The sequence below is a fragment of the Hyalella azteca genome, unplaced genomic scaffold (genome assembly GCF_000764305.2).
Source record: "Hyalella azteca isolate HAZT.00-mixed unplaced genomic scaffold, Hazt_2.0.2 contig11293, whole genome shotgun sequence".
In the NCBI taxonomy this organism is placed as follows: Eukaryota; Metazoa; Arthropoda; class Malacostraca; order Amphipoda; family Hyalellidae; genus Hyalella; species Hyalella azteca.
Genome location: NW_025941294.1, coordinates 21,834 through 38,687, shown reverse-complemented (window position 1 = coordinate 38,687; position 16,854 = coordinate 21,834). Strand labels below are relative to the sequence as shown.

General features: G+C 38.2%; 1 protein-coding gene and 1 pseudogene across 3 annotated transcripts in view; one reads left to right on the top strand and one right to left on the bottom strand.

The window, feature by feature from the left end:
- Positions 1-16,463, bottom strand: part of LOC108667334 (procathepsin L) — a 31,555-nt gene extending 15,092 nt beyond the window's left edge. Inside the window, exons 1-7 of one of the 3 annotated variants that reach the window (XM_018154350.2) lie at positions 16,350-16,463; positions 14,939-15,031; positions 13,536-13,685; positions 12,659-12,850; positions 11,824-12,015; positions 11,427-11,595; positions 10,323-10,991 (exon numbers count right to left, since the gene is read on the bottom strand). In XM_018154350.2, the coding sequence (XP_018009839.1) occupies positions 10,786-10,991; positions 11,427-11,595; positions 11,824-12,015; positions 12,659-12,850; positions 13,536-13,685; positions 14,939-15,031 (1,002 nt within the window). In that variant the 5' untranslated portion in view covers positions 16,350-16,463 and the 3' untranslated portion in view covers positions 10,323-10,785. Of the gene's footprint in view, positions 1-116; positions 267-1,635; positions 1,729-2,286; positions 2,375-10,322; positions 10,992-11,426; positions 11,596-11,823; positions 12,016-12,658; positions 12,851-13,535; positions 13,686-14,938; positions 15,032-16,349 lie in introns of those variants that run through there. The other 2 variants (XM_047882790.1, XM_047882789.1) reach the window with 2 other exon arrangements.
- LOC108667331 lies at positions 4,103-7,528 on the top strand (annotated as a pseudogene).
- Positions 16,464-16,854: the final 391 nt, after the last annotated feature.

The following is a 16,854-nucleotide window of genomic DNA, read 5'->3' as shown; positions in this document are numbered from 1 at the left end:
CTACCAGCATCACTGTTATGCACATTGAAGGCAAGAACATTTGTGATCAACTGCAAAAAACCTCATGCATACAATTAAATGAACTCACCTAATGCAACGTCGTTATATGAACTCACCATATCTCCAAAGCGATTCATCTTCAAGTCGTATGTGCGCTCTCCTTTGTTGTACAGTTGGTTGTGCCTGGCAATCTTCATCTTGTTCTCGGCGAAAACTTTCAGGCGGAAGGCCTCTTCCACGGGCTCATACTTCTTGTTATGAGCCAGCTGAAGAAAGGAAAAAATTAATATTATCAGCAAATTTAACGATTATAACAATAAAAATGTAATAATTTTCAAAGTTGCTTAGTAATCGGAACTTGAAAGTTAATAAGATGTCAATGCGAGCAGGCTTAATGAAAGAAAATTTAAAATGTTTTGCTACATTTAAAGTCATCAAACGCCAACAGTTTTATGAATCTATCCGTGTATTGAGTGTGACGTTGATAACTAACCAATACGAGTGACTTTAAACTTTTGTACCTGCAAAATTATTGTGAATATTCAGTGACTGTTGCAAATGGCTTCACTATAACTTTTATTTGCTTATATACTCGAGTAAACAGTGTAATTGATTTTGGTGGCTTTGTTAAAAACTTAGAGGAAGATTGATGGAATTCGATAAAAGTTTGGGCCCGAGAAGCACTTACGCACCCAGTCCATACTATTACAAATAATACTCATAAATAATATCATTTTCAATGCTCCAAAGCCTGTAAGGAAATAAACTTCGACTCGTCGATACATTTTATCCAAAATTTCAGTTACTTCAGTCTGTATGAACTTCAATCATTACACTTCGTCGCAGCAAGTGTTCCTGAAGGTGTTATTTCACACGACACTCCTCGGAATGACTTTAGTATTATGACTAATTTGTTATCTCATTTGATTTGCATGTTTGAGCATTCTCATTTACCCTGTATAGTGAAAAATATTATGTTTATACAAAACAACATAGTATTGTCAGAGCTGAAGATTAATATGCCTGGTGTGGCCTGTCGCCGATTCGTGTACTTTTCGTGACTTGTTACCAGGAGATCTCAAAACTGGCTCTTTAAACAGATCTCTTCAAAACTGAGGTTGCTTTTAAATAGCTATAGTAAACTTCTACCAGGTTCGTGGGAGGGGGCGTCACCAATATATTCCAGTTACGTTGAGGCCTTCGTCTTGTCTCATCTATTCATTGGTCTCTATCTATTATATGCGGGAGGCACCTATCAGCGACTTGAAGTGTATTTCTCAGTTTTTCAGGAAATAACAGGAAAAACCAACATGACAATAATTGTATACTGAGCAACAAACTCAGAATCAACAAAAAGTAACCAGGCAATAAATTCTGAAGTAATGAAGGAAGTATTATTTTGTATCGATGATATAACGAGAACAAGTTTTTGCCGTCACTCCTTGTCCGTTTTCATGAAGTCGTGTTTTTTAAAAAATTCAATTTGTCTGGGTCAAATTCAAATTGTCTGGGTCAAACTCAATTTGTCTGGGTCAAATTCAATTTGTCCCAATATCTGCGACAGTCTGTGATTTACAAAAATATGAGAAAAGGCTTCAAACCAAAGGTTTGGAGGAGTACACGAATCCTTGATACCTTGAATGACTCCCATTCCTCCAATACAACGCCGTAGAAAGATGCAGCACTGGCAGCCGAGGCCAGGCCGAGGAGCAGAACTACTAAATGCATCTGAAACACAAATTATGATTTATTGTTTGGAGGAGAAAATTGCATTTTATGTCAGCACACAGTTAAAATCGCGAGCATAAATAAAAGATTACATTTCCGCCACGAACGCCACAAGAGAACAATCAGCACCACAATTGTTATGATTATTCAATCATATTATCGCGAATAAACACATGTAGCCAGAGACGCAACCTTGATCCGCAAATTTAATTCTTAATTCAGTCCACGAGCCAAAGCATAGCAAAAATGAAATAGCTATACACGACCTCGGAACAGATTGGAACGACGCTGGATTTCTCAATGTCCTACTTCAAAAATATTGACCCATCATAGCCGTACATCCTCAGTCCTCCCTTAACGTCACTAACTTCCCCGCAGCAATGGCCGGCCCAACCTCCTCATTTACACCACTTCTCATGAGTTTTTAAGCTTTTTTAAGCTTCCTTTATTACCTTATTACTATTACGGCAATTAACCAACCCTAAACGTGTCCCTGTACAACCGAACTGAAAGTGATCAAAAATAGTCTGAATTTAATTCAGAGATTTATCAACATACTTCTGATGAAGGTGGAAGAATACCACAGAAGAGTACTGTTAATCGAATAATTCAGATAGCAAAACTAGAGAAGTTATTTACTCCAACTTTCGTCACTGCTTTCTGATAGCTGGCAGCGTTGGAGCTCTATTTATATCACCTGTCAGGCCTAACACCTGACCCGCAATTACGCAGATAAGGAACATGGTTCCAACCAACATGGATGATGTCACGTGATCCAACCAATCGCGGCAGAATTCCAAAAGAGAAATTATTTAGCCTTATATACTAATAACTTATACAAATTAACTATCATTCAGCTCTCCGAGTAATTTTTAATGTATTAAGAGTTTTGAGCAAGATTTCTGACAAGTCAGGTCCACTCTACAATGTACATGCAATCCGAACACATTTTGACTGAAACATAATTTCTTTCAAATTGTGGGGCTAAGTTAATGTAATCTGGCTCTCAGCGTGAAATTTGGATTTAAACTTTCCAATCCCCGTTTTGCGATTATTAAAAGGCTTTCAAGAGACACAGTGAAGTTACACAAGTGATTCAATGCAATTTCTTAGCATTGAACTTTCATGCTTTCCCATTAAATTACAAAAGAGCTTCAAACTACTCATGGGAAAAAAATTGGGAAACTCATTTTAACAGCAGTACCTAAATTAGTGATCATAATTTTTCATTTACTGGCCATAGACTAGGAGCCATATAGTATTTGAATACCGTTTTGTGGGCTGAAAAAAATCAATGTGCGTTAGTGGCCACAGGAAGATGACGTAATAATCAATCGAAGCCCAAAGATGACGATGCTGAGCTCTGTTAAAACCATGCCCAATGTATCAAAGTTCAGAGTTTAATTATAGGGCGTAGGCCTTCTTGTGAACACGGGAACTGCAGTCGTTTGGCCATCAAATCTAATCTATATAGAATGCAAACATGTGTGGTAAATACTAGGGGTTCTCGTGTGAAATTAAACAAAGTTTTGTTTCGTAGCCAAGTGTTGAAAATACATATACCTCATGGTCGATGTAGATAGGTGTGCAAGGAGCGTAAAAATATCTTGACTACTTATATAGACATTTGTGAAGAGATGTGACTCCTTGTAAAGTCAGCTCTCTCTCTCTGCGACCATTTCGTACACTTAGGTGACTTTTGCTACGTAGAAACAATCATCAAATTCTAAAAAAAACTTGGTTTTATTTTCAGTTCGTGCCAGCCATAATCACCCAATTTGTGTTCCAACTCATCTCAGCAGACGAAATTACTGTCGTATCGGATCCGGTCTTTGACGAGGAAGTGCCAACGGTAATGGAGGGAATTTGGCAAAAGCAGAGAGGGTAGCCAAGAAGGCTTCGGCCTCCACAGGACAATCCCACAGTGAGGAGACGCTGAGGTTTCGTGGGGAAGGAGGGTCGGACAAGTTGTTAAACGGACGAGAAAATATCTCTGAATTCTGGGCGGGTGACACAAGGAAATTTTTGATTTATGTTATGTGGTATATAGGCCTATTAATTTTCAGCACTAACAATACTTTGTTGTTATAGAAACTCAATATTTTTCACTATAAAGGGCAAATGAGAATTTTCTAACATGCAAATCAAAGCTAGGAGATAACAAATTAGTCATATTAATAAAGTCGTTCCGAGAAGTGTCGTGTGAAATAACACCTTCAGGAACACTTGCTGCGACGAAGTTTAATGATTGAAATTCATACAGACTGAAGTAACTGAAATTTTGGCTAAAATGTATTGACGAGTTGAAGTCTATTTCCTTAAAGGCTTTAGAGCATTAAAAAGGATATTATTTATGAGTATTATTTGTAATAGGATGGACTGGGTGCGTAGGTGCTTCTTGGGCCCAAACTTTTATGGAATTCCATCAATCCTCCTCTAAGTTTTTAACAAAGCCACCAAAATCAATCACACTACTCGAGTAAAAGCAAATAAAAGTTATAGTGAAGTCATTTGCAACAGTCAATGAATCTTCTCAATAATTTTGCAGGTACAAAAGTTTAAAGTCACTCGTATTGGTTAGTTATCAACGTCACACTCAATACACGGACAGATTCATAAAATTGTTGGTGTTTGATGACTTTGTTGATTAGCAAAAGATTTTAAAAATTCTTTCATTAAGCCTGCTCGCCTTGACATATTATTAACTTTCAAGTTCCGATTAATAAGCAATTTTGCAAGTTATTACATTTTTATTGTTTTAATCGTTGAATTTGCTGAAAATATTGATTTTTTCCTTTCTTCAGCTGGCTCATAACAAGAACTATGATCCCGTGGAAGATGCCTTCCGCCTGTAAGTCTTCGCCGAGAACAAGCTGAAGATTGCCACTATTTGCCAGGCACAACCAACTGTACAACAAAGGAGAGCGCACATACGACTTGAAGATGAATCGCTTTGGAGATATGGTGAGTTCATAAACTGCGTTGCATTAGGTGAGTTCATTTAATTGTATGCATGAGGTTTTTTTCAGTTGATCACAAATGTTCTTGCCTTCAATGTGCATAACAGTGATGCTGGTAGAAATTCTGATTCAATCGTCAACGGTGAGAAGGGTTACATCGATTAAACCGTCACGTTGTGAACATTCACAGGATTATTCAAGAATGCAAGACTGCCTGACTAATATTGATTATTATATAATGTTCGTTCAACAATCTTCATTTGATGACGTCCGTTTAACAATTTCCAATTTTTCATTTATTCCCTTTTGAAAGATTCGATGCCAACGTCTGGAACCTTTATAGAGAAAAGACAATTATGACATAATCTTAACCTCAGAACAATTTTATTGGCAATTATATTTGAATACTAAATTGCTCTTTTCATTTGAGTTCAACAGTAGTTATTTTTTGTTCACATGCACAAAATGCCTGATACACTTCATTTCAAAAAGATTTTTAAATTTTATTATGTAAGCAACAATTTAATATTAAACTTGAAGTGCATTTGCTTTACAGCTGCATAACGAGTTTGTCAACACGATGAACGGCTATCGACGCAATAGCATGAACAGAACCTACGAGGCATCGCGCTTCGTGGCGCCCGACAGCGACGTGACGCTCCCCGATTCCGTGGACTGGCGCGCCAAGGGGGCCGTCACTCCCGTCAAGGACCAGGGCCAATGTGGCTCGTGCTGGGCTTTCTCTGCAGTACGGTTGGCCCACATCAGACACCACATATTTTTCTTATTAAAAAATCGCCCTCTAGTAAATTGTTCAGCAGCTATCATTCATACTTCGAAGTTGATATTCCATTGAGCGGAATTTATATTGTATACTTAGACGTTTTATTGTGGCGATCTAGCTGATGTTACATATTTCCGATCGGGAGAGTTGAAAAAATTTTGTTTAATCTTTCTCATGCTGGAGTATCCTTCTACTGAGTAGAGGCGAGGCTGATGAGACGGTGAGTTGCAAATAGATCTTTTTTATTCACAAGAATTATCCCGGTTCACTATCTTGTACTGGATGCACCGACTACAAAACATATTGGATTGAATATAATTAAATTATGTAATCATACTTTTTTAAACGTTGATGGGAATATTTTTCTTACTAGTAATGACAATATTATGACATCGATAGACAGGGTTAACCCCACTAAACGCATTGTACATTTATAAAGATCGATTATTCTGCCTGTTTTGCTCCTGTACCAGACGGGATCGTTGGAAGGTCAGCACTTCCGCAAGACGGGCCAGCTTGTGACACTGTCGGTACAAAACCTGGTGGACTGCTCGCAACCCTATGGTAACTTGGGCTGCAATGGTGGCTTAATGGACCGGTCTTTCCGGTACATAAAAGATAACGGCGGCATCGACACCGAGGAAGCATATCCGTACACGGCCAAGGTAAGTCGGTGCCAGTCGTTCATTCTAGCTTTTGCGCTCGAATGGGAGTCCACCAGTACCATGTTGAAACCAAGTATTATGCATTCGACGGACATGTTTCTCGCCGGATATATTGAATATTCGTGTTATGGTAACTAAGAAATCAACAGTAGAACGTGGACAATATTTGCGCCATTGAACATTCAAATGCATGTAATAGAAATTTGATCGTTTCCAATCTGCTGAACAGGACGATTTTTGCACGTTCAACAAGAGTGGTATCGGCGCCGAAGACACAGGCTTCGTGGACATCGAGAGCGGAAACGAGGATGCGCTGAAGGCAGCCGTGGCCACCGTGGGTCCTGTGTCCGTGTCAATGGATGCATCCACCACTCTGTTTGAGTTTTATAACTCAGGTAAGCATACACTCTTGACCAAGTCTTCCTGCTACGCGTGATCAAATAACTTTCTAAACTTGAAATAAAGATCGAACTTGCGCACTTATGACCTTTCGATTGTGTAGGAAGAATCCTAACTTCTATTACTTGTATTAATGAAGTAACGTTGTTTTTCCCAAGTTTTGTAGTCATTTTTGTATAGCTGCGTTCAAAGCGCTGAAGCACGATTCCAATTCTCAGAAAAATTTTATCACATTTCTCATTAATCTGAAAATTGCACAGTGATGACGTCCAAAACGAGTTTCTAGGTAGATATCATTCTTAAAACAGTGTAATGTTCAGTTCAAGCAATTGCTATTGATGGAAAATATACCTGTTTCGTTACCTCTTTTGACGTTTCTTTTAATGTTGTGTTCAATTTCGCAGGCATTTACAACGATCCGAGATGTTCCTCTATATACTTAGACCACGCCGTGCTGGTTGTGGGCTACGGAACAGAGAACGGCCAAGACTTTTGGCTCGTGAAGAACTCGTGGGTTGAGGCTCATACCGTCAGCAGTCGCTTTTTGGTCCTCTTGCGTTTTGGTGTGGCTCGTACGTACCCACATCATTCGCTTATGCCACCGGCGTGTCGAAGCTCGTATCCTTGTCAGCTGTTACTGCTCGTGACGCTTTGGCGTGGTGTCTACAATCGACGCTCGTTCTTTTCTGTGGTGTGTCGAGGCTCGTCAGCCGTAACTGACTTTTAGCGTTACAGCGTGGCTCGTACTCACTACTCACGCCACTCGCTGCTGTGCGAATCGACGAGATTTGTACACCGCGGTTGTAATTCAGTTTTCTGCAACTCTTCATTGTCGACGAAGGAAACAAACATATGCCTCAATTGGAGAATTTATGTGCCTCTGTATGAAGACTCGTGTACTTTGCTCGAAGACCGCCAGCATACGATAAAGATTGTTTACACGGTGTTCATTTCATCCCCTTTCAACGCATGCAGAGGAGCTTAAAGTTTGACAAAAGAGTCACTCATGAGCTCTTGCGTTTTAAAAAGGTCAAAACTCTGCGCCGTAGACACGCAACCTTAGCTATTTATACTCTGCAGAGGTGTTTCTAATTTACACCAAAAAGCATATAAAACGCGAAATTTAGTCCTTTACGAGCAACAGACGTCTAATATTAATTTTTCCTTCAAATCTACCATAATACCACAGAATGAAAATAAATATTGTTACCTCTTGGTAAGGGCGTTGGAGATTTCGCGAAGTTTTCACTGTCACCGATTCTGGTACTGACCGTGTCTTGTTTAAAGAGTTACCAGAGACTGGTTTATCGACTATATCCACGGGAAATTAAATTTGATACTAAGAGTAATACCTTTGGTGCTCCTCGCCACTATATTAAAACCCTTACTGAACGTTGTTCTATTCCTCGGATCCTACGAGACGTTGTGCTTTTAATATGGTAACACCGTTGGCTATGTTAACCCAAAATAACTCGTCCATGATGTCCTGATTAACAACACACTATGTTTTTTTCGTGCCTGTAGTTCGGCCTACACATGATGTTAGAAAGCCTCTTTAAATTTGAAGCAATGCTTCAACTAAACTTAAATAATTACGGCATATTAAACCGACTAGCTCGATGCTTTGCAACTTTATTATGACAGTGTCTTTCATGGACTCTGGACTTATCGAAACTCCCCAATTCTAAAGATATATCACAATTTCCAACTCACTATATATGTTATGAATCAAACGAAGCTCCAAGTCAGTGTTTTAAAATCTACTCTTTACGTCATAAGAAATAGCAATACAAATTTAGAAGGAAAATTTGAGGAAATGACAATGATAACTTCAACGTTAGAGCTTTTGCAAGTTGTCAATCAAGCACAGCAGTCTCATCGTAAGTGAAAACCCATATCCTACCAGCTGAAGTGTGTCGAACTATTGAAGTAATTGAAATTTTCACTAAAATTGTATCTAATAATATTTCTTCTCTGTCACCTGTCATTTGTCGTCTTCTTTGTACTGTACCTGTAAGTGCTCCAGTATTTGAACGTAATGAGTGACTTAATAGTGGCTTCCTTCTACATACAGGGTTAGCCAAAAGCCACTGACCATTTTTGTTTTTAAATTTTCGTTTTATATCTTAATATTTTTTATTATTTTTTCAGATCCTCGAAATTAATTATGGAGAAATTCAGTCCAGTCCAACGTATGCAAATTGTAAAATTTTACTATCAAAATCATGGCTCAATAATTCAAGCCCAAAGAGCTTATCGAAGACAATATAGCAACCACAATAGACAACAGCCACAAGCAACCACAACATTGTGCCAATAAGCCACAATATTTAATGGAGCTAAAAGAAAACATCACCAGAGAAATAATTAAGCCAGGAAATTTTGGAAAAGGTTATGGTAAAGTTAATCGAAAGAGCTGCAATTTGTGAAGCATACGTAAAGTGGAAGGCATATGCAGGATGTTATTCTTCACTCTTACCGTTAAAGTTTCTAAAGCTTAATGAAAGTAAATTTTGGATAAGAATGAAAATAAATTTGTGTTAGAGAATCAAATTCCATCGCCTTGACTTTATGATACAAAAATTCATGCAGATAGCTGTTAAAATAAATATGTTAGTTAAAATTGAAATGGATCAGTGACTTTTAGCCAGCACTGCTATATCGTGCTAGTCGTTTTTCTATTTTGTGTTCCCCAAAGTTGACGGTGTTTCTTCCTTGGTGCTGCGTTATCATTTATTGTTTAAGAAATTAGCTCCAATATACTATTTTCTATGTTACCATTTTTAGTTTCAGATATGTTACTGTGCATTCTCAGCTGCGCAACCCTATCACTGTGATAAGTTGCATTCAATGGATAATACGTCCGATTTTCCTGAAAAAAAAATTGTTAAACCCGATATGTAGCCGTTACAGAGCAATTAATATCTGAAAAGTTACTGCAGTAAGTATACGTGACGTACTTCCAAAAATAGTAACGAATTCGTAGTTCTTTTAGCAAATGACGGACGGCTTTTCAAGTGAAACCTACGAATCACAGACGAGAAATCACCGTTACATGCAATTAAACGAGTTTTGATAGTACAACTCCTCGTCAAAGCAGGACTGTACCATCAAAGCCACACTTCAGCACCAGACGACGCACTGGTCGGACCATTTTGAACCCATTAGTCATCATGGCATATGTGAGCATCAATGATTTGAATCCACGCCATCATCGCAGCTTAGTTCACGACCAGCAACAAAAACCACGCACTGAGCGGATTTTTTGAACCCATAAGTAGTTATGGAATACGTCGGCATCTATGATTTGAACCCAAGTCAGCATCGCAGTTCAGTCCCTCTAGAGTTAGACAGTGAGTTGCGCTCAGCGTCAGCCACGCTTTCTACGTCTGTTGCTGTTTTATACACACGTCGCATCGAAACGAGGTGTTCGATTTCAATCATGATATTCGCTGCGACAAGTTTCCTAACAGCAGGGCATCCTCTTAAACAGGGAAGTTATGCCCTGAGAGTTGAATATCATTTCCGCTGCTTAGCTATTTGATTTAAAAACATTGACTTGATCCGATTTCAAATTGCCCTGAACTATTCTTAGTAAAAATAAACGACGAGAATGATGGCACATCTTGGTGGACAACTATGTCAGACAAAAAATTCATGCGAGTTTGAAACCATTCATGCGAGTTTGAAATTCATGCGAGTCGGTAACCATGATCAGCGTTTCTATGTATTAGCTTGATTCCAACGAATACGTTCACGTGGATAAGGTTAAAAATACACCAGACATGTCCGTAGGAAGTTATTTACCGCAAACAGCAAGAGTCTTCAACTGAGCTTCTTTGAAATACGTTATTAAAGCAATTTCAGGTTATAAAAATCCCTCGATATCATAACATTGTGTAGTGTGTAAGCTATAAAAACGCTTAAAACTGTTGTGAATAGAGAAAAAGACACGTGTTTGACATTAAATCTACAGCGATTTGAAACAACATTACCTACGAATTTGTCAAGTTTCATTAGAACGAGAAAAATATCTAACGTGAAAGGAGGAAGAAAGGAGGAAGCTTTCTATAATCAAAGAACATAGGGAAAAATTAGAAAAGAACTTTATCGTTGTGTCACCATGACCACCACACGCTAAGGCGAAAACAATTCCGATTCTTACACATCTGTCGACATGACGCGTGCAATAAATTATTATCTAACAATACAAATGCAAATAATCATCCGGTAGGAGGACTGGCATTGGCTATACTAGAGGATAGGACGCAGCAGTTGCCACACCGCACATATTGCCGGCATTGCGCGCAATTTTGATGTATCCTTCATCTCCCCAAGACTTTCCCCACGAGTTCTTCACGAGCCAAAAGTCTTGGCCGTTCTCTGTTCCGTAGCCCACAAGTAGCACGCCGTGGTCCAGGCGTTTGCTGGAGCATAGCTGATCGTTGTAGATACCTGCGAATTTGGACACAATGTAAACTATATATATATATATATATGAAAATGGGTAATGCAACAGACATACTGGCCCATCACTGACAGCAGCTAGCGAGGAAAGTTGTATTTTGTCAGTAACTAGCGAATGTGCCGGTAACTGTTTGTACCTCGGAGCTCGCTGCGTAAACGTCATTGCTTTGAAATAAGGAATAGGATCAAACATTTGTGGGAAGATTTTAAATGTGCAATCGCAAGCATTCAGCGCATAGGGACAAATAGACAACAAATCGAAGAGAAACAACGTTACCTCATTAATATAAGAAATATAAATTAGGAGCTGGCCTGCGTAACAGGGATCTAAAAAAAGACCAATAATATTAGAACTTTCGCGATTAAATTGCGGCATTGGAAAGGTAACTGTAGTCGAATCAATATACATAAGTGTATTCTCGCCTGATTTATAAAAATGGAAGTCATTGTTGGATGCGTCAATAGCAATGGACACAGGACCCAAGGTGGCCACAGCTGCCTTCAGCGCATCCTCGCTGCCGCTCTCGATGTCCACGAAGCCTGTGTCGTCGGCGCCGATGTTCTTCTTCTTGAACTCGCATGTATCACCATCCTGTTCATGAAATTGGTTATTACAATATTTTTATTTCCAGCATCACATAAACTGACATACATATTGTCAACATTCTATGATATATTTCGCAGTTAATAATATTATTAATAAAGAATTAATATCAAAAATATCTATGGACAATCATGTCAGAAGGAAGCACAAATTACAGTTTGATCATGAAACCGGCCCCCGACCCATTCAAGCACACAATTAGAATTGCCGACTCACTGCGGCTGTGTACGGATATGCTTCCTCGGTGTCGATGCCGCCGTTATCTTTTATGTATTGGAAAGCGTAGTCCATGAGGCCGCCATTGCAGCCTTTGTTACCGTAGGCGCCCGAGCAGTCCACCAGGTTCTGTTCAGACAGACTCACCAGCTGGCCCGTCTTGCGGAAGTGCTGGCCTTCCAATGATCCCGTCTAGTATCAGAAGAGAAACTGGTGAAATTATTGTACTTATATAGTAAACCTATAATACGTTCAGCGTGAATAAGTCTGTCAAGTTTGCATACTTAGAAAAAATTTGATGTCACATAATGGTTCACAATATCCAAAAAAATTCTACTAATCGTCTTCCCATGTTTTAATGAATTTTGCTTATATCCTAGAGGATATCTGATCCAACTTGTTTTCTAGCCGAGAATTTTACCCAAAAATAGTTAGCCTAAATAACTATGAATGGGAAGAGAATATTTTTTTGAAATTTGAAGTCTAATTAGCCTCAACTTAGTTGAGAGGCATCCTAAACTGGGACAGATTCTCGTAAACCCACAAATATTTCGATCTCATGTAATCGGAAATGTCATGCACCATCGCAGATACGAAAAAAGGTTACTAATGGAATTTTCAACTTCGAAAAATGAACTTCGGTAGCAGAAGAAATGATCTTATCACGATTACTTCCATCAGAAAAAGTTGCGTTATGTGGTTTGGTTTGACATAAGGCGGAAAAATGTCAGAACCTTTAAAAGTTGAAAATTTGGTATTGATAGCTGAAAATTATTTCAATGAGTTCATCAATTTTCAATAAAAATAATTTATTTCTTTAATTAGATTGACGTACTGCGGAGAAAGCCCAGCACGAGCCACAATCGCCCTGGTCCTTGACGGGAGTGACTGCCCCCTTGGTGCGCCAGTCCACAGTCTCGGGGAGCTTCACGTCACTGTCGGGCGCCACGAAGTGCGATGCCTCGTAGGTTCTGTTCATGCCATTGCCTCGATAGCCGTTCATCGTGTGCACGAACTCGTTATGCAGCTGTAAACACATGCATTGTAAGTTAAAAACAAAAGTTTTGCTCTAATTTTTAAACTCGCTATGCAACTATAAACACATGTATTGTAAGTTCAAAATTAAAGTTTTGCTATAATGTTAATATCATAACCTTTGACGTAAGTTTTTAAGCAAGTGCTGTGTTTTACGGCTGTAGATTGGTGAAATGGCTTGTTCAACTCAACGTAGAAGTTCGACATTGCATAATGCAGTATTTCAAGCATAGAGAGTAATTGAGCTGAAATGACGCATTTAAGTGAGATAAAAACAGGTAAATTACTATTATTTATGCGCAATTTCGCATCAAACAGTTCGAACATACGATCATTTCGCAGAGGTAATATTATATCATAATAATCTCATTCCCAAGAACGTTACAGACACGGGTATTGATGTGAGTAAAATAGAAAAGGATTATCAAAGCGTCGTAAAACCGAGCTTTCTAAACGGACATTAGATAATCATCCTAAGAAGTCGTCCATCCTGCATTTATGAAAAATTTTCTGAACGTTAATTAACTTTTAAAAAGTGATTGTTCAATAGAGGCTGGCTTTTTTACCGTTATATAACTGGATCATCCTTGTCACCAGCATCGCCGTTTTCAACGTTGATGGCTAGAACATTTGTGATCAAATGCAAAAACCTCATGCATACAATTAAATGAACTCGCCATATCTCCAAAGCGATTCATCTTCAAGTCGTATGTGCGCTCTCCTTTGTTGTACAGTTGGTTGTGCCTGGCAATCTTTTGCTTGTTCTCGGCGAAGACTTTGAGGCGGAAGGCATCTTCCACGTGGTCATACTCCTTGTTGTAGGCGAGCTGAAACAAGAATAAAGTCACGATTGTGAACAAATTTATCGCAGACATTTCTAACTGAAATTATTTGCACAAATATATTATTAATCGAAATGGGAATGGTAATACGATGCAATGGTAACGATGGTGTATAAGAAATTTCTTTGACTTAGCTCTAATTAATTACAAAATTATTATAAATATTAATATTTATAATATATATAATATATATATTGTATTATATTAAATGCAATATATGTGTAATAATTAAAAAAATTGTATGTGATATACGTGTAATATATTAAAAAATTTAATATATTACACGAATATACAGTAGTATTTATACATGAGTAAAATGCATGTATCAATGAAGTATTTTCGGCCATGCATAATTGGAACTTGTTGAGAATAGTTAGTACTTAGATATTTGTTTGCTTATATACTTTTACTACTGATTTCATGTTTTTGCACTGTTCAAAACTATCAAGCCTCACAGTTTAGTGCATCTAGTCCGTGTATCGAGTGACACGTTGAAATCTAATCTTCGCTCCATTAATCAAACAACAGACTTTAAACTTTTGCTTGAGTAAAATGGTTAAGGAGATACACTGATTGATGCTAAAGCTTACCTAAGAACACTTATTTACTTCTGCTCGAATAATCAGTGTGATTTATTTTGAAAACTATGTTAAAAACTTGATGGAAGATTGATTGGATTCAATTAAAGTATCGGCACGCCAAACACATGTGCGGCAGCCCAATCGATGTCAAATGATATTGATATTTGTAACATTATTTTCAATGTGTTAACATATAAACGTGAATAAATAAAATCCCATCGATGCGTTTTATCAAGAATTTCAGTTATTTTAGTCTATATAAATTTAATTCGTTAAACATGCGTTTACCTTCTGTCGGTAATACTCTCTATATCATGTGAACTTTGGAAAGAATAAATGAACGAAAAAATGTAGATTTCATCACTTTGTCGGCGTAAAATTGCGATCCTTCCCTAAAAAAATGATGGAACAGTTAATCAGAAATAAATTTACAGAACAATATTCTCCGTGTCACCAAAACAGCGAATTAATCAAAGGAGTCATGTTATGCGCTATGTTGTTTCCAGAGTAATAAAAATAAGTTCTCTCTCTACCCTCTTTTCCGTTTTAAAGAAGTTGTTTTTTAACATTCCAGTTGTTATCTAGGAAAGTCTGTAGATTGCCAAGAAAAAAATGCTTCAAACCAAAGGTTTGGAGGAGTACACGATTCCTTGATACCTTGAATGACTCCCATTCCTCCAAGACAACGCCGTAGAAAGATGCAGCACTGGCAGCCGAGGCCAGGCCGAGGAGCAGCACTACTAAATGCATCTGTAAAACAAATCCAAACTTGTTATTGTTTCAAGAAAATTAATCTTAGCTAAGCTCGTATTTACCATTTGCGAGTACAAATAAAAACGATAGCTTTTTAACGCTTTTACAAGTTGCCGTCCAAAACCCATAAGGCAATTCACTCATTTGGCAGTTAGCGTAGCCGTGGGCTCTTGATTCAGCACACGAGCCAACGCGCAACCAAAACATGGAATAGCTGCTATACACAGCCTCAGAACTAAACAGTTTGAAACGACGGTGAATTGCCGTAAATCTTACAGTTGCACCCAGGACTGGCTTCATGAACCAATCATAGCCGCACCTCCTCATTTACCGCACTGAAATTCCGCACTGCAATGACCGGCCCAACCTCCTCACTTACGCCACCTCTCCTCCGTCCCACAGTCAATTACTGGAAGGTTAGGTCCGGAAAGGTTGGGATAGGGAGAGAGTCAGGGTAAGTGTAGAGCTAAGAACTCGATGGACTCATATTTGTTAAGTTTGAGAAGTTTTAATAACTGTCTGTGGACTCACAGGCTCCATAACGCATAACCTATTCGCGAATACTAATGTGTCTTCAATCGTGTTTACGGTGTTTGTTAGTAGAGAAAAAGGATTTGATTTTCAAGTTGGGCAATGCCGAAATCCAACAAGCATCTTGCTTGACCTACCTCTCCTAGATCACATTTGGAGATAGCTTGCTCCGATGTATATGAGTATACTTGTACGTCTAATTACGTCTAATAAATTAGACGTAATCTTATACTAGTACGTCTAAGTATGAGTACGTCTAATTTATTCAAATAAGTTGAATTTAAGTTATCTTAAAATAAACTTAACACATTAATTTCTGCTGCGATTTGGCAGTAACCATGTGCCTTTTTCATTATCATCCACACTAGTGACGCAACGAAGAACGATATCAACTTTGAAAGTTGATTTTTTTCCAAGCCAAATTTCCGCTAATTATTGGTGATCTTTCTACATAAATGATTTGTCAATGCTTTGATATTCTCATATCAAACTGCAATTCTGTGGCCTTGTGAAAAAACATCTCAAGGTACAAACGGCTGGCTGCACAGTACATATCGGGTCATAAATATTCATATGTCTGAAGCAACCTATAGGAACCTTGCAGTAAATCATAAAATAATAACATGAATGAGCCATACTAATTTGCCATCTCTCACAACCGTCATTTTTATAAGTTTACGAATAATTGCGAGGTGAACTTAACGCAAAAATGTCCTTAACATTAAATTACACGGGATGAAAAAAAAAGAAAATTACTTCAGATATACAGTATTTTTCAACTTACCTCTGACTCAAGTGGATGAATTCCGAAGGAGAGAGTAATGGGAACTCAATTCAGAAAGCAAAACCCGTGAAGATGTTTACTTCAGCACCAGCAACTGTTTTCTGACAGCAGGCAACGTCGGAGCTCTATTTATATCTCTCGGCAGGCCTATAGCTGACCCGCAGTTACGCAGATACGAAACATCGTTCCAACCGCAAGGATGACGTCATGTGATCCAACCACCCTATGTTAGAAATTCAAAAAAGAAGTTGTTTAGGCTTATACACCAGTAACTTGATACAGTTAAGCTTTTATTGCTCTCTCTGCTACATGAATATTTCATCACTCTAAAAAATGCTGGATAATTTTCCATTGATTTTTGAGCCAGATTTCAGACGACGAGCCATATATATATATACTTACATGCGATTCGAACATATTTGGCGGTAACCATGAATTACGAAAAGTTAAGCTGCCAAATTAATGTCATTTGGCTCACAGCGTAAAATTGAATTTTAAACCTGCT